This window comes from Danio aesculapii, chromosome 4 (assembly GCF_903798145.1).
Source record: "Danio aesculapii chromosome 4, fDanAes4.1, whole genome shotgun sequence".
NCBI lineage: Eukaryota > Metazoa > Chordata > Actinopteri > Cypriniformes > Danionidae > Danio > Danio aesculapii.
In genome coordinates, this window is record NC_079438.1 from 25,494,416 (window position 1) to 25,516,632 (window position 22,217).

Consider the following 22,217-nt stretch of genomic DNA (forward strand, 5'->3'; position numbering starts at 1 on the left):
AAGCTGTAAAGAAAATGAATGAACAAATGAGTAATAACACACAGGTAGCAGTGCGCCGTGGCCTTCTATCAGTTTTTGTATTTCTATTTGTTGTAATGGCCTGTTGTTATTGCAATAAAAAAATTAATTTTTAAAAGCAGTGCGATGTGGCTGTATATCAGCATTGGTGGGAGGCGTGCGTTATAGTGTACACTAGGCACTCGAGAACGATTGTCCCTCTACCTGTTGTTTCAATCCCCTGAGAACTTTGCTCATCTTCAGATTGCAAATGAAGACACTTTAGATGAAATCAGAGAGCTCCCTCGTCTGTTATAGACAGCAAGAGTCCCGAGATGCTCAAAGTCCAGAAAAGAAACCAAAAACATTGTCAAAACAGTCCATGTGACTTTAGTGTTTCAATTGTTATCGAGTTCCAGGAATATTTTGTGTGCAAGAAAATGTTGACAAAAGCAGCCAAAGTAGGAACTGTTGACCCATATAGTGGCTGTTTTTACTCCTGTATTCTCATCATTTGCATTCAGCAGAAGAAACTCAAACAGGTTTGGAACAAGTAGAGGATGAGGAAATGACAGAATTGTAATTTTTATGTGAACTACCCCTTTAATGCTTCTGTAAGTGAAGGTAAATTAAATATTATCACTGAAGATATTGCTAAAGAATGGCAGGAAACGTGGAACAAAGACGACGATTCATGTGAAGAAAGAAACCCTATATAAGCCTATGAAGTTGTAGAAATAGACAAGAAGAGGTCATAATTATGAGGATGGGATTTGGACTCAGATATTAATAGGAAGTAATGTTTGTGATTTAGAGCAGTTATGAGTAGACTTCACCAACTTTATTATATAAGAGAAATTAATGTAAAACTCGTGTCATTCAGTCACTTAAATATATTATTCCAAAAACTCATGAAAACAGGTAAAGAAATCTGAGATCTATTAGTAATTGAGTGAATGTCTTTGTTTGACATGTACTGAGAAGATGTGTGCAGTCAAATATAAAATAATGTATAAAACTTTAGGGCCAGGCTTGACTGAAGGTATTATACAATCAGGGATTGCACAGAAACAATATTATATTCCTCTGAAGAGCCTGAAGAAGAAGACAAATTAATCTTCTGTCCACAAATGTTTCCCTCTGTTGTCAAGAGACTGATTGAGAAACAGTCTGCCTAAGCGCCTACAGGCAGCCAATCAGCTTTCTCTGAGCCATATACAGGCAGCCAATGAGCTTTCGCTGATCAGCGTGCAGGCAAATGTCCCTCCCATGGCGCTCAGTCTGAGGCGGAGATTGAAGAGTGCAGAGCTTTGCTGTTTAATTCCTTTAATTCTACTTTCGTTACGGGTGTTGTGCGTCTATTCAAAGTAAGTGTATTATATCTGACCTTTGTAACGTTCGCAGATTTGCTGAAATTATCTTGCGGGTTGAACTGCTTTAACATGTGCTCAATGCTAATATACTCTCTTGTTTTTAGCTCGATGCTACGCTGTAAACACTTCTGTAATCCGTAACTCGCGGGTTATCTACAGGGTTTCATTGAGGTAAAGTTGGTTTTATATTCGCACATTTGTTCAGTGACAACTTGTGACATGGTCCCTGCATTGTTTACCATGGTACTTTGAGTCTGAAACCTCATCTAAGTAGGACTTGAAAACAACATTACTATTTATTTGACTGTGAACAATGTTGTATTTTGATAAGATGATTTCCCTGTTTAGAATTAGCAAATAATTATTAAAAAAAGTTATGTTAAGTTAGTTTAAGAGAAAGTCTGAATGTGTGACTATAAAACCAACTTTACCTCAATCAGGGTTTCTGCAGGGTCCTAAATGTTTTAGGCCTTAAAAAGTCTTAAATATCCTTTTTCATGTATTGCTAGTAGAGCTTATAAGACTTTATCAGTGTTGTTGTTATTTGTGTTTTAAAAAACAATGATATTTCAGAAAGAGTTATGATTGTCAATTATATATTGAATATTTAATACAAGTGTTGCCATGAATATAGCCAATGCTGCTGATATGGCATCAAAATATAAATGTATTTAAACAGCATGTAATTAGAATAATTGTCTCCTCCTCCAGTTCAGCTATAAACACTGGAATATTCCCATCAGGCTCCAGTGAAGAGTTTATTGAAGGACAGCGAGAACATGAGCGATCCAGAACCCTGCAAAATTAAAAATGAAGAATCTGAACAACAAATAGGTTGGTGTTTATTCCTGATCAGGGGCAGCGCAGGGGTTGGGTTTCTGGGGCTTCAGAAAGAGGTAAAGTTGGTTTTATATTAGCACATTGGTTCATTTAGAAGTCTCTATATTGTTTACCATGTTACTTTGAATGTTCGATCGGAATTAGCATGCAAGTATACTTAAAAACAACATTAACACTGTTTATTTGACTGTAAACAATGTTGTACTTTGATAATCATTTGCTTCTAATATGATTTCGCTATTTTGAGTTTGCTAATAATACTTTTATGAAATTATAATATTAAGAGGAAAGTCTGAATGTGCAAATATAAAACCAACTTTACTTCTATGGGCTTCAGTCCCAATTGTTTGTTTCAAAGTCATGAATCTTTTGGGTTTAAGTTTTGTCAAAATGTAGTTTTTCAACACTTTATGCAGAAATATTTAAACCGGTTCATTATTGCTTTACTACAAGATCAATAAAGCAAAATCAGCTGGGCTTTCTCTACCTATTTTCTTTATTTAAGAGTTTTAAAAAATTTTTTATCAGAGGCAGCCCCACAGCAGTAAGCGCTTTCTGTCTCTCCTTTCTGAAAGCGAGTGTACATTTACATTTAGTCATTTAGCAGACGCTTTTATCCAAAGCGACTTACAAATGAGGACAAGGAAGCAATTTACACAACTATAAGAGCAGCAGTGAACAAGCGCTATAGACAAGTTTCAGGTGTGTAAAAGTCTAAGAAGCAAAATATAGTAGTAGAAAATTTTTATTTTTATTTTATTTTTTTTTTTACACACACACACCGTGGTCCTGCATAGCCACATCTCCTATCAGTAACTCAACACAATTGTCTCATCGCTGCACCACAATTGTACTTCATGTTTGTTACCGGCTTTAATTTTCGTATTAAAGTAAGCTTGTTGGAAATTCTGAGGAGAATGTTGGGTTGCTATTGTAACTCCACGCGCAAGAGAGTCAGGCAGTATTGTCTTGCTTCATTTAAGATTTATTTAGATTTTGACTGACAGTTCCGTTTGATCTGAAGAGATGCTACACATAAAGGCTGTTCTGATTAGCTGTGAGTTTTGATTGATTCATTCTGGTGTATTTATGTGAAAGTGAAGTCTGACAACAATAAATATTCTCATCAGGAATAAAACCACCTGTTTTTATACCCGTGCTGACTCTGCCGAGCTGTAGCTATAAAGTTAGGTGTGCTACTGTTTTTTTATACAGAGAAGGCTACTTCATTTATTTTATTATAACAATAATTTGCTGAAAATGATGCCTTAAATGAGCAGGATTTTAAGGATAATTTAATCCAAATGATTACAGCCTCAACTATAAAAAAACAACTTGTAAGAATCACATACTCGTTATATAATTTAAATTTTGATTCCTCTTGTCCAATTTCTGCATGCATATTTTTTCACCTGCAACTCTGCCAAGAACTTCGCAGCTGGAGAGCACCTTCAATAATAATCTTAACATTTGTTTAGAGATGGACTGCAAGATGTGCTCAAAGCAGTGGCTACATGTTAGGGCTGCACGATTAATCTTATTATTATTACGATTATGATATTTTGGCCCACGGTCAATATTTAAATATAGTCACGGTTTTACAGTATAAACGCAGTTTTTTTTTTTTTTTTTTTTTTCTCCCTCTTTCTTCCCCTAATGCATTTGCCTGACATGTAGACAGAAGACACTATCCAATTGTTTCAATGTAAAAAAAAAAAGAAGTCATTATGGCCCTGTTCACGTGGGTATTCAGGTTCGTTTTAATCTGATGCAACTTTTATTATTTAAAAGAAATAAAATGTAATTAAAAGTTTTAGATCAATAAAACTCAATTTAATAATGAAATAACTAATTTCCTTTATTTACAATTAGACCATGAAATTTATTCTTCTACAGTTTTAATAGGTATATATGCTTTTTTAAAATGACATTCATTTAACACATTTTATCACACTGAAAGTAATTAAATTACCTGTCTTTTGATGAAAAAATGTATGCAATGGATCAGGAATTGATCGCACGTGCAAAAAAAAAAAATCCTCCAACACATGCATCACTCTCATGCCACACTTTCGAGGATAAATTCGTGTCTGTGTAAAATTTCAAATAATTGTTAAACATAAAAAGAGTTTTTTAAAAAACTAGAACTAACTAAAACTGTATTGTGTACATACAAAATTAACTGAAACTAACTAAAAATTATAGCAAAAACCTCCTCCGTTTTGGTATTTGTAAATTTATTTAATACACATTCTTACTGTAAGCCGTTTAGAAGTAAATCTAATTCGCGCTGCAGGTGTTTGACCCATACCGTACGGCACCTCAGAGTCTGTAATCCTGCTGCCATCGAGACGTTTCAACTCTCAAAGTCAGTTCTTGCTGTTGCTCTCGCCACAAAAACAAAGAGTGGACATGACAGCAGCACGGTGACGGCATTAAAGGCACTTAAAACTATTACTTTAACACATTTCAGGGCTTGACGCTTACTTTTTTCAGAAGGCGCACATGTGCTCCTAAGTTGGAGCACATTAAAGAATTTTAGGAGCGCAGTGAAAATATATAAAAAAATTAGTGTTCTTGTGTAAAAAATTTACAAAAGGAGATGTTTAGAAGCAAAGCAGTTTCATTCATTTAAATACAATAAGTACAATATGTTTAATTTTACTGTAACGACAGCTTAAATAATATTTATTTATGATTTAAGCCGTATGGAGTATAGCTAGCGGTCCACAGCAGACTGGGATCAAATTGCTATAATGAAGGCCACTCTAAACGTCAAACTCAAGCCTAGGCAGCTTCTTTTTGAATTTTTTTTATCCACTTTCGAGCTGAAAAAAGCAGAAATGGGGAGTTCTTATTAAGTTATTATGGTGGCTTGAAAAGCCAGCATACTGTTATCTATCTTAAACTTATTATGGTGGCTTGAAAAGCCAGCATATTGTTATCTATCTTAAACTTATTATTATTCTTCTTCTTCTTCTTATTCTTCTGAGACTAATTTCTAAGTGTATCTCCTCCTAGGCCTTTCAAGCTACATACTTCAAACTTTCGTCAAACCTTCAAACTGGTCTGACTCGGGTTGCTATATCTTTTCTAACTGATCCGACCTTGAGTTTTCCGAAAAACGACCCAGAAAAATCCCAAAAGTCCCATTGACTTAACATTGGGTCAAACTTTGTGAGCTCATAACTCTGCATCAGACTGTCCTACAGACTTCTAACTGGACTCATTTAACTCAGTCTAGCCAGCAGCCAATAAGTGATGACTTTTTAACTTACTAGTCACTCCCTAGCAACCACTTACAGCACCCTAGCAACTGTCCCATAGACTTCCATTGTAAAAGACTCCCATTTACTTAACATTGGATCAACCTTTGTGAGCTCATAACTCTGCATCAGACTGTCCTACAGACTAGAGTCTGGCCTCATTCAACTCAGTCTAGCCAGCAGCCAATCACTGATTACCTTTAAACTTACTAGCCACTCCCTAGCAACCAATTTCAGCACCCTAGCAACTGTCCCAGAGACTGTGACTAGCTATTCTAACACACGCTAACAGTTTTAACATCCTACTGACATGCTAATCTTGCTAGAAAGGTGCTAGCAACACGATAGTGACATGCTAGTCATGCTAGTAACATGCTAATTCATGCTAGAATCATGCTAACAACATGCTAATTCATGCTAGAAACAAGCTGATTCATGCTAGAATCATGCTAGTAACATGCTAGTTACATGCTAATTAATGCTAGAATCATGCTAGTTACATGCTAATTCATGCTAGAAACATGCTAGTAACATGCTAATTCATGCTAGAATCATGCTAGTAACATGCTAATCCATGCTAGAATCATGCTAGTAACATGCTAATTCATGCTAGAATCATGGTAGTAACATGCTAATCCATGCTAGAATCATGCTAGTAACATGGTAATTCATGCTAGAATCATGCTAAAAACATGCTAATTCATGCTAGAATCATGCTAACAACATGCTAATTCATGCTAGAAACATGCTAGTAACATGCTAATTCATGCTAGAAACATGCTAGTTACATGCTAATTCATGCTAGAATCATGCTAGTAACATGCTAATCCATGCTAGAATCATGCTAGTAACATGCTAATTCATGCTAGAATCATGCTAGTAACATGCTAATTCATGCTAGAATCATGCTAGTAACATGCTAATTCATGCTAGAATCATGCTAGTAACATGCTAATTCATGCTAGAATCATGCTAGTAACATGCTAATTCATGCTAGAATCATGCTAGTAACATGCTAATTCATGCTAGAATCATGCTAATAACATGCTAATTAATGCTAGAATCATGCTAGTAACATGCTAATTCATGCTAGAAACATGCTAGTAACATGCTAATTCATGCTAGAATCATGCTAGTAACAAGCTAGATCATGCTAGTAACATGCTAATTCATGCTAGAATCATGCTAGTAACATGCTAATTCATGCTAGAATCATGCTAGTAACATGCTAATTCATGCTAGAATCATGCTAATAACATGCTAATTCATGCTAGAATCATGCTAGTAACATGCTAATTCATGCTAGAATCATGCTAGTAACATGCTAATTCATGCTAGAAACATGCTAGTAACATGCTAATTCATGCTAGAATCATGCTAGTAACATGCTAATTTATGCTAGAATCATGCTAATGACATGCTAATTCATGCTAGAAACATGCTAATTCATGCTAGAATCATGCTAATAACATGCTAATTCATGCTAGAAACATGCTAGTAACATGCTAATTAATGCTAGAAACATGCTAGTAACATGCTAATTCATGCTAGAATCATGCTAGTAACATGTTAATTCATGCTAGAAACATGCTAGTAACATGCTAACTCATGCTAGAAACATGCTAGTAACATGCTAATTCATGCTAGAATCATGCTAATTCATGCTAGAAACATGCTAGTAACATGCTAATTCATGCTAGAATCATGCTAGTAACATGCTAATTCATGCTAGAATCATGCTAGTAACATGCTAATTCATGCTAGTAACATGCTAATTCATGCTAGAATCATGCTAATAACAGGCTAATTCATGCTAATAACATGCTAATTCATGCTAGAAACATGCTAATTCATGCTAGAATCATGCTAATAACATGCTAATTCATGCTAGAAACATGCTAGTAACATGCTAATTAATGCTAGAAACATGCTAGTAACATGCTAATTCGTGCTAGAATCATGCTAGTAACATGCTAATTCATGCTAAAAACATGCTAGTAACATGCTAATTCATGCTAGAATCATGCTAGTAACATGCTAATTCATGCTAGAATCATGCTAATAACATGCTAATTCATGCTAGAAATATGCTAGTAACATGCTAATTCATGCTAGAATCATGCTAATAACATGCTAATTCATGTTAGAAATATGCTAGTAACATGCTAATTCATGCTAGAATCATGCTAGTAACATGCTAATTCATGCTAGAATCATGCTAGTAACATGCTAATTCATGCTAGAATCATGCTAATAACATGCTAATTCATGCTAGAATCATGCTAGTAACATGCTAATTCATGCTAGAATCATGCTAGTAACATGCTAATTCATGCTAGAATCATGTTAGTAACATGCTAATTCATGCTAGAAACATGCTAGTAATATGCTAATTCATGCTAGAATCATGCTAATAACATGCTAGTTCATGCTAGAACCATGCTAATAACATGCTAATTCATGCTAGAAACATGCTAATTCATGCTAGAATCATGCTAATAACATGCTAAATCATGCTAGTAACATGCTAATTCATGCTAGAAACATGCTAGTAACATGCTAATTCATGCTAGTAACATGCTAATTCATGCTAGAAACATGCTAGTAACATGCTAACTCATGCTAGAAACATGCTAGTAACATGCTAATTCATGCTAGAATCATGCTAATTCATGCTAGAAACATGCTAGTAACATGCTAATTCATGCTAGAATCATGCTAGTTACTTGCTAATTCATGCTAGTAACATGCTAATTCAGACTCGGCTTTTCAAGCCACCATAAAGTTTGTCCTCAAACTTTAATATCTAGTTCTTCTTCTTCTTCTTCTTCTTCTTCTTCTTCTTCTTCTGAGACTAATTTCTAAGTGTATCTCCTCCTAGGCCTTTCAAGCTACATACTTCAAACTTTCGTCAAACCTTCAAACTGGTCTGACTCGGGTTGCTATATCTTTTCTAACTGATCCGACTTTGGGTTTTCCGAAAAACGACCCAGAAAAATCCCAAAAGTCCCATTGACTTAACATTGGGTCAAACTTTGTGAGCTCATAACTCTGCATCAGACTGTCCTACAGACTTCTAACTGGACTCATTTAACTCAGTCTAGCCAGCAGCCAATAACTGATGACTTTTTAACTTACTAGCCACTCCCTAGCAACCACTTACAGCACCCTAGCAACTGTCCCATAGACTTCCATTGTAAAAGACTCCCATTTACTTAACATTGGATCAACCTTTGTGAGCTCATAACTCTGCATCAGACTGTCCTACAGACTAGAGTCTGGCCTCATTCAACTCAGTCTAGCCAGCAGCCAATCACTGATTACCTTTAAACTTACTAGCCACTCCCTAGCAACCAATTTCAGCACCCTAGCAACTGTCCCATAGACTGTGACTAGCTATTCTAACACACGCTAACAGTTTTAACATCCTACTGACATGCTAATCTTGCTAGAAAGGGGCTAGCAACACGATAGTGACATGCTAGTCATGCTAGTAACATGCTAATTCATGCTAGAATCATGCCAACAACATGCTAATTCATGCTAGAAACAAGCTGATTCATGCTAGAATCATGCTAGTTACATGCTAATTCATGCTAGAAACATGCTAGTTACATGCTAATTCATGCTAGAAACATGCTAATTCATGCTAGAATCATGCTAACAACATGCTAATTCATGCTAGAAACATGCTAGTAACATGCTAATTCATGCTAGAAACATGCTAGTAACATGCTAGAATCATGTTAGTAACATGCTAAGTCGTGCTAGTAACATGCTAATTCATGCTAGAATCATGCTAGTAACATGCTAATCCATGCTAGAATCATGCTAGTAACATGCTAATTCATGCTAGAATCATGCTAGTAACATGCTAATCCATGCTAGAATCATGCTAGTAACATGCTAATTCATGCTAGAATCATGCTAGTAACATGCTAATTCATGCTAGAAACATGCTAGTAACATGCTAATTCATGCTAGAATCATGCTACTTACATGCTAATCCATGCTAGAATCATGCTAGTAACATGCTAATTCATGCTAGAATCATGCTAGTAACATGCTAGAATCATGCTAGAATCATGCTAGTAACATGCTAATTCATGCTAGAATCATGCTAGTAACATGCTAATTCATGCTAGAATCATGCTAATAACATGCTAGAATCATGCTAGAATCATGCTAGTAACATGCTAATTCATGCTAGAAACATGCTAGTAACATGCTAATTCATGCTAGAATCATGCTAGTAACGTGCTAATTCATGCTAGAATCATGCTAATAACATGCTAATTCATGCTAGAATCATGCTAATAACATGCTAATTCATGCTAGAATCATGCTAGTAACATGCTAATTCATGCTAGAAACATGCTAGTAACATGCTAATTCATGCTAGAATCATGCTAGTAACATGCTAATTCATGCTAGTAACATGCTAACTCATGCTAGAAACATGCTAGTAACATGCTAATTCATGCTAGAATCATGCTAGTAACAAGCTAGATCATGCTAGTAACATGCTAATTCATGCTAGAATCATGCTAGTAACATGCTAATTCATGCTAGAATCATGCTAGTAACATGCTAATTCATGCTAGAATCATGCTAATAACATGCTAATTCATGCTAGAATCATGCTAGTAACATGCTAATTCATGCTAGAATCATGCTAGTAACATGCTAATTCATGCTAGAAACATGCTAGTAACATGCTAATTCATGCTAGAATCATGCTAGTAACATGCTAATTTATGCTAGAATCATGCTAATGACATGCTAATTCATGCTAGAAACATGCTAATTCATGCTAGAATCATGCTAATAACATGCTAATTCATGCTAGAAACATGCTAGTAACATGCTAATTAATGCTAGAAACATGCTAGTAACATGCTAATTCATGCTAGAATCATGCTAGTAACATGTTAATTCATGCTAGAAACATGCTAGTAACATGCTAACTCATGCTAGAAACATGCTAGTAACATGCTAATTCATGCTAGAATCATGCTAATTCATGCTAGAAACATGCTAGTAACATGCTAATTCATGCTAGAATCATGTTAGTAACATGCTAATTCATGCTAGAATCATGCTAGTAACATGCTAATTCATGCTAGAATCATGCTAGTAACATGCTAATTCATGCTAGTAACATGCTAATTCATGCTAGAATCATGCTAATAACAGGCTAATTCATGCTAATAACATGCTAATTCATGCTAGAAACATGCTAATTCATGCTAGAATCATGCTAATAACATGCTAATTCATGCTAGAAACATGCTAGTAACATGCTAATTAATGCTAGAAACATGCTAGTAACATGCTAATTCGTGCTAGAATCATGCTAGTAACATGCTAATTCATGCTAAAAACATGCTAGTAACATGCTAATTCATGCTAGAATCATGCTAGTAACATGCTAATTCATGCTAGAATCATGCTAATAACATGCTAATTCATGCTAGAAATATGCTAGTAACATGCTAATTCATGCTAGAATCATGCTAATAACATGCTAATTCATGTTAGAAATATGCTAGTAACATGCTAATTCATGCTAGAATCATGCTAGTAACATGCTAATTCATGCTAGAATCATGCTAGTAACATGCTAATTCATGCTAGAATCATGCTAATAACATGCTAATTCATGCTAGAATCATGCTAGTAACATGCTAATTCATGCTAGAATCATGCTAGTAACATGCTAATTCATGCTAGAATCATGTTAGTAACATGCTAATTCATGCTAGAAACATGCTAGTAATATGCTAATTCATGCTAGAATCATGCTAGTAACATGCTAATTCATGCTAGAACCATGCTAGTAACATGCTAATTCATGCTAGAAACATGCTAATTCATGCTAGAATCATGCTAATAACATGCTAAATCATGCTAGTAACATGCTAATTCATGCTAGAAACATGCTAGTAACATGCTAATTCATGCTAGTAACATGCTAATTCATGCTAGAAACATGCTAGTAACATGCTAACTCATGCTAGAAACATGCTAGTAACATGCTAATTCATGCTAGAATCATGCTAATTCATGCTAGAAACATGCTAGTAACATGCTAATTCATGCTAGAATCATGCTAGTTACTTGCTAATTCATGCTAGTAACATGCTAATTCAGACTCGGCTTTTCAAGCCACCATAAAGTTTGTCCTCAAACTTTAATATCTAGTTCTTCTTCTTCTTCTTCTTCTTCTTCTTCTTCTGAGACTAATTTCTAAGTGTATCTCCTCCTAGGCCTTTCAAGCTACATACTTCAAACTTTCGTCAAACCTTCAAACTGGTCTGACTCGGGTTGCTATATCTTTTCTAACTGATCCGACTTTGGGTTTTCCGAAAAACGACCCAGAAAAATCCCAAAAGTCCCATTGACTTAACATTGGGTCAAACTTTGTGAGCTCATAACTCTGCATCAGACTGTCCTACAGACTTCTAACTGGACTCATTTAACTCAGTCTAGCCAGCAGCCAATAACTGATGACTTTTTAACTTACTAGCCACTCCCTAGCAACCACTTACAGCACCCTAGCAACTGTCCCATAGACTTCCATTGTAAAAGACTCCCATTTACTTAACATTGGATCAACCTTTGTGAGCTCATAACTCTGCATCAGACTGTCCTACAGACTAGAGTCTGGCCTCATTCAACTCAGTCTAGCCAGCAGCCAATCACTGATTACCTTTAAACTTACTAGCCACTCCCTAGCAACCAATTTCAGCACCCTAGCAACTGTCCCATAGACTGTGACTAGCTATTCTAACACACGCTAACAGTTTTAACATCCTACTGACATGCTAATCTTGCTAGAAAGGGGCTAGCAACACGATAGTGACATGCTAGTCATGCTAGTAACATGCTAATTCATGCTAGAATCATGCCAACAACATGCTAATTCATGCTAGAAACAAGCTGATTCATGCTAGAATCATGCTAGTTACATGCTAATTCATGCTAGAAACATGCTAGTTACATGCTAATTCATGCTAGAAACATGCTAATTCATGCTAGAATCATGCTAACAACATGCTAATTCATGCTAGAAACATGCTAGTAACATGCTAATTCATGCTAGAAACATGCTAGTAACATGCTAGAATCATGTTAGTAACATGCTAAGTCGTGCTAGTAACATGCTAATTCATGCTAGAATCATGCTAGTAACATGCTAATCCATGCTAGAATCATGCTAGTAACATGCTAATTCATGCTAGAATCATGCTAGTAACATGCTAATCCATGCTAGAATCATGCTAGTAACATGCTAATTCATGCTAGAATCATGCTAGTAACATGCTAATTCATGCTAGAAACATGCTAGTAACATGCTAATTCATGCTAGAATCATGCTACTTACATGCTAATCCATGCTAGAATTATGCTAGTAACATGCTAATTCATGCTAGAATCATGCTAGTAACATGCTAGAATCATGCTAGAATCATGCTAGTAACATGCTAATTCATGCTAGAATCATGCTAGTAACATGCTAATTCATGCTAGAATCATGCTAATAACATGCTAGAATCATGCTAGAATCATGCTAGTAACATGCTAATTCATGCTAGAAACATGCTAGTAACATGCTAATTCATGCTAGAATCATGCTAGTAACGTGCTAATTCATGCTAGAATCATGCTAATAACATGCTAATTCATGCTAGAATCATGCTAATAACATGCTAATTCATGCTAGAATCATGCTAGTAACATGCTAATTCATGCTAGAAACATGCTAGTAACATGCTAATTCATGCTAGAATCATGCTAGTAACATGCTAATTCATGCTAGTAACATGCTAACTCATGCTAGAAACATGCTAGTAACATGCTAATTCATGCTAGAATCATGCTAATTCATGCTAGAAACATGCTAGTAACATGCTAATTCATGCTAGAAACATGTTAGTAACATGCTAATTCATGCTAGAATCATGCTAGTTACATGCTAATTTATGTTAGAATCATGCTAGTTACTTACTAATTCATGCTAGTAACATGCTAATTCAGACTCGGCTTTTCAAGCCACCATAAAGTTTGTCCTCAAACTTTAATATCTAGTTGTTAAGTTGATACAAATGTGCAGTATGGTTAGTGCAGGGCATCACGGTGGCGGAGTGGGTAGCGCAATTACCCCACAGCAAAACGGTCACAAGTTCGAGTCTTGGCTGGGTCAGTTAGCATTTCTGTGTGGAGTTTGTGTGTTGGCGTGGGTTTCGTCCGGGCACTCTGGTTCCCCCACAGTCCAAAGACATGCTCTATAGTTGAATTGAATAAGCTGAATTGGCTGTAGTGTATATGTGTGATTGCGGGAGTGTATGGGTGCTTCCCAGTGTTGGGTTGTGGCTGAAAGGGCATCCGCTGTGTAAAACATATGCTAGATAAGTTGGCGGTTCATTCCGCTGTGGCGACCCCTGATTAATAAAGGGACTAAGCTGAAAAGAAAATGAATGAATAAATGGTTAGTGCAAACATTCACATGACCAGAGCTATTTAATCTGTATTTGTATCATAAGAAAAGTATGGCTATCAATTGTCCCAAACAAAATATTGTTTTACACAGCGAATGCCCTTCCAGCTGCAACCCATCACTGGGCAAGAAAATATTGTTAATTATATAATAATATATATTGTACATATTGTCTTTAATATGCTATTAAATATACTTGCAGTAGCTAGATTGAAACACACCTTTTCTCCACAGCACACAAAATATTGACTTTTAAGAATAATTTTATTTATCAAAATAGATTTTTTTTTGCATAATATATTCCACCCTACTTCCAACATGGGAAAAGTATGACAATGTAAAGAAAGACACAAGTACAAACTCATGTGCAAAGCTGACTGTTTATCTGAGCCTTTTATCTTTCTGTCGCCCCAAATAATGAGCTTGGCCAGTCAATTTAGGAAAAGGCTTATCTTTTCCACGTGTCCTCGTGCTTTTCTTACAGCAACTAAGTTACCAAAGTCAGACAGCAGTTCTGTATCCAGCGCGTCTCTGTGGGTCTGCATGTGAGTCTGTGGCGGAGTGTTCCCAGTTTCTCGCGAACACAGAACTGGGCTGCCCAGGTAAAGTCTGTGTGGGAAGCACTAATGTTGAATTGGGTCTTAAGGCTGATTTATACTTCTGCGTCAAGCGCATGCGTATGCTGCAGCCTACATGTGGACGCATAGCCCCTCGCCGTGGCCGTCGGCGTCGCTGACGTGCACCTCTCAAAAAATGTAATGCGTACACGTAGCGCAAGCTCTGTGATTGGTTGGCTTGGTAGCGCTGATGAGTGTGGGCATAGGTGAGAGACGCGTGAGCGTGATGCAGCGGGTGTTTACAAGTGTGGAGTCCCGTGAAGGAGTTCCGGATGGAGACTGCTGTTTTGTGTTTACCTTATGATTAAAGTTGTTGCACGTCTGCCGGTTCCCGCCTCAAAATGAGCGAATTTGAGCCACTTGTACATTTTAAGGAAGCGTTCAGAAAAAACAAAACACCAGTTTTACCGTGGTCGAGTGATTTAAGTAATCAATAAAAAATCATAAAAAATTGCACATGTGCGACTAAATACATTTTCCAGCTTGAAACAATATATATTTCCAACTCGAAATAATCCAATATATATTCTCATTCAGTTATTAGAACAGTAACACTAATATCAAATTTGAGAAGTGGTGAACGCTCTGGTTACTGAACTAACCTTCGTTCCCCAAAGGGGGGGGGGGGGGGGGGGGTAACGCTAATCCCACTTATGGGAATTTCATTCAGAAAGCCAGTTTTCTGAAAGAGTATGTAAACGAGTCAATGAAATGCCAATGAATTGGCAGCGTCCGCTTGCGCACCTGATGCTTGTTGCAATCAATTTAGCAGTAAAAAGCACATAAGATTTACGGATATAGATATTTTTTTCAGGAGCCGCAAGCGTTTAGATAATTTCTAGGAATTTAAATGCGACAGTCTGTTGGGAAATAGTGCAGTCCCGATAGGGAGGATGCTGCGGAGGCCACCTGCTACCCAAGTGGGGAGATATGGTGGCAAAAGAGTATATGGACTAGCCCTGAGAAGGGGGAGTATGCATATAATATATAAATATGGTTAGCGGAGAGGGAAGACACGGGTCCACCTCTGAGCAAGGACTGCACCGTAGCTGAACAGGCATATGGGATCGCCTAGTGGGGATCACACATAGCAGGCACCTATACCCAAAACGCGGGCTGACCAGAGGGCAGACCTTCAACGTAATGGGCCAGCGAGTGACTCCTCCGCTGAGTCAGTGCTGGGGGCCTCGTAGGAATCTCTGCAGGGCTCACCTAAGTGGGGAACTTTACTGACAGAGTGAATAAGCACACGTATCTCCGTGTTAGAGAGAATAGCGCAGCAAGCGTGTTTCAACACCTTAATCGAGTTGTTTCCTCAATCATCAAGGGTTCCCTAATACCCTTGAGGAAACCGGCTCCACTCGCAGATTGTAAAACCTTGCAAATATATTGGGTGTTGCCCAGCCCGCAGCTCTACAGATGTCTGTTAGAGAGGTGCCGCGTGCATGCACCCAAGAGAATGCGATGCTCCGAGTGGAGTGCGCACGCACTTCTCGGGGACACTGCTCGCCCTGGTTCTGGTAAGCGAGGGAGATGGCATCCACTATCCAGTGAACCAACCTTTTTTGATACGGCACTTCCCTGCTGCCGACCACCATAACAGACGAAGAGCTGCTCAGATGATCTAAAGCTCTAAGTGCGGTCCAAATAAATTCGCAAAGCACGAACTGGACAAAGTAATGAAAGGGCTGGGTTTGCCTCCTCCGGGGGCAGCGCTTGCAGGCTCACTACCTGGTCTTTAAATGGTGTGGTAGGAACCTTGGGCACAAATCCCGGTCTCAAGACAACATGAGAGTAAGCTGGCCCGAATTCCAGGCACAAGTCACTGACCGAAAATGCCTCCAGGTCCCTGACCCTCTTAATCGATGCCAACACGATCAGCAGAGCTGTCTTCAGGGACAGAAATCTTAAAGATACTGAATCGAGTGGTTCGAAGGGATCTGTACGCAGGCTCGTGAGAACACGGGCGAGATCCAAAGAGGGCATGAGAGTGGGGCGGGGTGGATTAATTCGCCTAACGCCCCTGAGGAACCGGATGATGAGGTTATGCCTTCCCAAGGTGCTGCCAGCTGACGCATCATGATGAGCGGAGAGAGTAGCCACGTAACCTTGAGGGTGGAGGGCGGCAGCCTGCTCTCCAGCTTCTCTTGGAGGAAAGAAAGCACAACGCTGATCTGGCAATTTCGGTAGTCTTCTTTGCGAGAGATGCACCATTCAGTGAATAAACTCCACTTCGGGGCGTAGGTGCACCTAGTGGAGGGGGCTCTAGCCTGAGTGATAGTATTAACCACCGCAGTCAGTAGGTAACCTTAGTCTTCCTCGCATCTACGGACCACACGTGGAGGTTCCAAAGGGTGCCAGATATGGTGCCCTGTCCCTGAGAGAGTAGGTCGCGAGGAGGGAGAGTTCTGACATCCAGGTCCGGTTTGGCCAGAGGAGTGCAACTAACAAGACATGCTCCTCGTCCTCCATGACCTTGCACAGTAACTGCGCGAGCAGGCTCACTGGGGGAAATGCATATTTGCGCATGCCCCGGGGCCAGATGTGGACCAGTGCATAAGTGCCGAGAGAGCCCTCAGTCAGGGAAAAAAAACAACTGGCAATGAGCGTTGTCGAGGGAAGCAAAGAGATCGATCTGGGCTTCCCCGAATCGTGCCCATATCAGCTGAACGAACGTGGGGTGGAGTCTTCATTCTCTAAGACGTAAAGACTGCCGTGAGAGCACGTCAGCTGCACGGTTGAGCTCGCCTGGAATGTGAATGGCGCGCAGCAATTTCAGCCGAGTTGACTCCAGAGAAGCAGACGGCGGGCAAGCTGAGACATGCGGCGAGAGCGAATACCCCCCCATGCGGTTGATATACGCCACTGTGCTTTCCGTCCTGACCAGCACGTGCTGCTGCTCCAGCACCGAAAAAAAAATGGTGGAGAGCGAGGAACACTACCAACAGCTATAGGCGGTTGATATGCCAATGCAACTGGGTTCCTTTCCACAGGCAGCAGCTGCATTCCCGCAACACACAGCCCCCCGATCTTACATCCCTGCCGATATATAACTCCTATCATATCCAACTGCACTGCTGTGAATTCTTGGGTGAATTCACCGGCAGTGTCATCGACCAGGCCAGCCTGGGATATAGGGGAGTCAAGAAAGCGAACTTTGTCGACTCCGTGCATATCTTTGCCAGGTTTTAGACCGAGGTGGCGCTCCTGGACCACTAATGTGGCCATCGTCCTTCTCAGGGCACACACAGCGGACTTGAGGTCTGTGGAGCTCAGTCGGGGCTTGTAACAGGCCTGGCTTGGAACTACCCTCGTGCAGCTGGGCCAGCGCGCGTGCATGGACCCTAGTGTGCTGGGTGGAGGCAGCCTGGCCCTCGGCTGTGTTGGCTCTGGCTCCGGAGAGGCAGAAAACTGACACGCTTTGGATGGGAGACGAGGCAAACTCCAGCAGAAGAGGCACCATGCGAGCCCGCACTGACACGTACAATCTGGAGAATCGACCCGTACACCCTGGCTGCTCCACCATCAAGGGTGGTGAGGCGGAGGCGCTCGCAAAACGGGCAGATAAGAGTGCCCTCCAAGACTGCGTGAGCCCACTGTGCACTTCCGGGAAGAAAGGGATGGGAGGCTAGAAGGTCTTGCCTTTTTTCCTCCATATTCACCCATCTAGTTGGTCCGGCTGCGGGGCTGGGGGATAAACCATGCCTCTCCTTGCTTTTCTTGTGCTTTTTATTGCTAAATGGATTGCAACAAGCATCAGGTGCGCAAGCTGACACTGCTAATTCATTGGCATTTCATTGGCCCGTTTACATACTCTTTCAGACAATTAGCTTTCTGAACGAAATTCCCATAAGTGGAATAAATCCACTATAGCACTGAAGTTCCCCATCCGAAGGGGAACCGATGATACTGTGCATGCGTGATTCAGTGAACCGAACACGAACAACAGCACTGCGGGTAAACCGAGGGCTTAAATGAGAGGATCTGATGAAAAAAAAAAAAAAAAGTTTATTTCATAACTGAAAATCATAATGGAATTTAAATAAGCGAATCATGCTTAAGTTGGGTTGCAAAACTTTACTGTAAAACATTTTTCAGATCATGGTGATGATTAAATTGCTATTGCTGGCTAGATAATTTTGTTATGTTGAGTCCTAACATCCATGTTAAATATCTGAACTTCCCATCACTACAGTGTATCTAATCTCAGAGCAGCCTTGCACACATATTGTACTTAAGTCTGCTATCTGGTGGGCTGTTGTATTTGAATTTGAGGATGGGTATGGTATTGGTAGACGATACTGTTCATGTATCCTCTAAATACAAATAGACTGACAGTTTCAATTTACTATAACTTCTATGTTAAGTGTCTTTTGGCACAATTTACATTGTAAAAGCACTAGATAAACAAAGATAAATTGGATTGAATCTGCTTAAATGTGTACATGTTAATGGACCAAACAAAATATGGTCTGATTTATTTTAATGTGCATCAAAATTACAGTGTGTGTAGCCAATGTTTCCAGTGTCTCTTCACTTTTCAGCTTTTGATTAGAGTTTTTAAGACTTAATGAAAACTTTTTTTTTCAGACCTAATTGAAGAGAATGAGGGGAATAAAGAGGAGGAACATTATATCAAAATTGAGGAAAAAACTCATTTACAGACTGATGGTATTTTGAAAAGGAGAGACAAGAATCGCTTCACCTGCACTCATTGTGGAAAGAGTTTTGGAAGTAAAGGCGATCTTACGATTCACATCAGGATCCACACTGAAGAGAAACCATTCACATGCACTCAGTGTGGGAAGAGTTTTAGCCAATCATCACACCTTAATCAACACATGATGATCCACACAGGAGAGAAACCATTCACATGCACTCCGTGTGGGAAAAGTTTCATCCGCTCATCATCCCTTAATCTACACATGATGAGCCACACTGGAGAGAAACCATTCACATGCAGTCAGTGTGGGAAGCGTTTCAGCCAATCATCACACCTTAATAAACATATGATGATCCACACTAGAGAGAAACCTTTCACATGCGCTCGGTGTGGGAAGAGTTTTAGCCAATCATCACGCCTAATTGAACACATGATGATCCACACAGGAGAGAAACCATTCACATGCTCTCAGTGTGGGAAGAGTTTCATCCGCTCATCATCCCTTAATCTACACATGATGAGCCACACTGGAGAGAAACCATTCAAATGCCTTCAGTGTGGGAAGAGTTTTTGCCAATCATCAAACCTTAATCTACACATGATGAGCCACACAGGAGAGAAACCATTCACATGTACTCAGTGTGGGAAGAGTTTTAACTGCTTTTCGCACCTTAATCAACACATGAGGATCCACACTGGAGAGAAACCTTTCAAATGCACTCAGTGTGGGAAGAGTTTCAGACAGTCAACAAACTTTAATCTACACATGAGGAACCACACTGGAGAGAAACCATTCACTTGCACTCAGTGTGGGAAGAGTTTCAGCCAATCAGCATCCCTTAATCAACACCTGAGGATCCACACTGGAGAGAAACCATTCACTTGCACTCAGTGTGGGAAGAGTTTCAGCCAATCATCATCCCTTAATCTACACATGAGGATCCACACTGGAGAGAAACCATTCACATGCACTCAGTGTGGGAAGAGTTTCAGACAATCATCATCCCTTAATCTACACATGAGGATCCACACTGGAGTGAAACCATTCACTTGCACTCAGTGTGGGAAGAGTTTCAGGCAATCATCAAACCTTAAGCTACACATGAGTATTCACACTGGAGAGAAACCATTCACTTGCACTTGAGCCGCGGTCACACTGGACTTTTCTCCCCTTAGACTTCATACGCACGTTAATGCGTCAGACCGGAAACGCAAGTTTGTGCGTCAAGTTTCGCAGTTCACTGCCTTGCAAAGATCAAGCTTTGTGAATTCTGACCTGCGAAATCGCATCACTTGACTGTGTGAGACCAATCGAAGATCAAAACATGACCTCTCTGGACAGAAAATTAAAATATGGACCAATCGCTCACTTTTTTAATGTCTAATCATCTTGTTTAATCCCGCTCCTTTTCGCAGCGCCATACAACAGAATTTCGCATGCTCAAACTCTAGTGTGACCGCAGCTTCGGTGTGGGATGAGTTTCAACCGATCATCAAACCTTAATGAACACATGAAGATCCACACTGGTGTGAAAGAGTATATGTGCTTGAGTGTGAGAAGACTTTTATTACAGCTCCAAAATTGAAACTGCACCAGACGATTCACACTGAAGAGACCGTACAAGTGTTCACACTGTGACGAGGTTTAATCGGTTAACACATCTGAAAACACAAAAGAGGATTCACACTGGAGAGAAACCGTACAGCTCTGATCAGTGTGTCTACAGAATTGGACAAAAAGTTGCACACATGACATGAATACAGCAAAACATTTTCCCACGTGCACAGGATGTTTTAATGTCTGAATAATGTTTTGAAAAGGCTGAGTGACGGCATACTGTTTTTCCAACATTCCTATGCTGCAGTAGGAGGGGTTGTAAATGTGTCGCTCTCCTCGCGTTTACCGTAAACACAATGATGGTGGCTGAGAGAAGAACAGTTTTATAAACATCTGGCAAACAGCACCTCTGCGGCTTAAAATCTCCTGTTTGCAAGTGATTGTACAGGTGCGGATACATCTGTACTCCACTCTCCAGTGTATTTGTGTAACTGGTGTTGTTTTGGATGATGTTCTCTGTCTGATTCCCTGAATGAGAGACATCAATGGGAAGACGCCGCACATCAAAGAAGGTGGAGCTCTAGGACAGTTAGTTTGCAGTATACCAGGGCCTCAACTTTAGAAAGCCCATTCAATTGTCCTATGTTGCATCTTTTATTAGTAAAGTTTCTTTACTTTTAGGTTCAAGATTCTTTCTAGTTTACTTCATTTACTTTATTGAGTAGAATACTTGATGAATATTTGATGATTTAGGCAGAGCAACAGGTATTAAGTTTTACAATATTAATACAATGATCCCAAGACTCCAGATTGGAGTATGTGGTAAATCCTGATTGGATGCCTGCATTACTCATTAATGGGTATAAAAAAAAGGATGTTGTGCTAGCTACCCCAAGTCGCTGTGGCTACTCAGGAGTCCTCATGACAAGTCCTGCCATCTTATTGACTGTTTAACCTTATGGTTTTGTTTTGCATTACTTGTATCATGTAGTTAAAGTGTTGTTGTGATTATACCCTGAGTTTTTTATCTTCATTATTATCCCTAGACATTTGTTGGTTGCTTTGATTGATTGTTCTATAAGTTACATTTTATAATAAATGATTTGCATTCAGGCTATTTTGTTGGCTCATCTCTCTTTTATGTTGCGACTCAAACAAGCGGGTCATAACACTTTGTAAAATGTGTTCGGTTGTATCCGAGATCTTGTCCTTTTAGTCATGACCATAGGTGAGAGTTGGAACCTAGTAGGAGTGATGCGCGAGATGTCTAAGGCTGAAGGCGTAATAATGAAGTAAATGCTCAGGAATGCCACAACCCTTTTTATCAACTGGCTGTTGCAATGTACTCCAATGCTACCTAGGGTGCTTATTGTTCCAGTGAAATTAATTGACTAAATTATCAT

The 22,217-nt window shown here is 39.3% G+C and overlaps 1 protein-coding gene across 2 annotated transcripts; it reads left to right on the forward strand.

The window, feature by feature from the left end:
* Positions 1-1,274: 1,274 nt before the first annotated feature.
* Positions 1,275-21,910, forward strand: LOC130222335 (gastrula zinc finger protein XlCGF57.1-like). 2 transcript variants are annotated; one of them, XM_056454924.1, is made up of 3 exons: positions 1,275-1,364; positions 2,114-2,204; positions 19,184-21,910. In XM_056454924.1, the coding sequence occupies exons 2-3, from the start codon at positions 2,150-2,152 to the stop codon at positions 20,398-20,400; spliced, it is 1,272 nt and encodes a 423-aa protein (XP_056310899.1). In that variant the 5' UTR covers positions 1,275-1,364; positions 2,114-2,149; the 3' UTR covers positions 20,401-21,910. The 2 variants fall into 2 exon arrangements, with proteins under 2 accessions (XP_056310899.1, XP_056310898.1); XM_056454923.1 differs by having other exon boundaries at positions 2,082-2,204; positions 19,184-21,908.
* Positions 21,911-22,217: the final 307 nt, after the last annotated feature.

Bases quoted from the DNA above. Each gene is read 5' to 3' on its own strand.
- LOC130222335 (XM_056454924.1), top strand. From the start codon at position 2,150: ATGAGCGATCCAGAACCCTGCAAAATTAAAAATGAAGAATCTGAACAA. The intron at 2,205-19,183 runs GTTGGTGTTTAT...TTTTTTTTTCAG, and splicing joins AGAATCTGAACAACAAATAG to ACCTAATTGAAGAGAATGAG.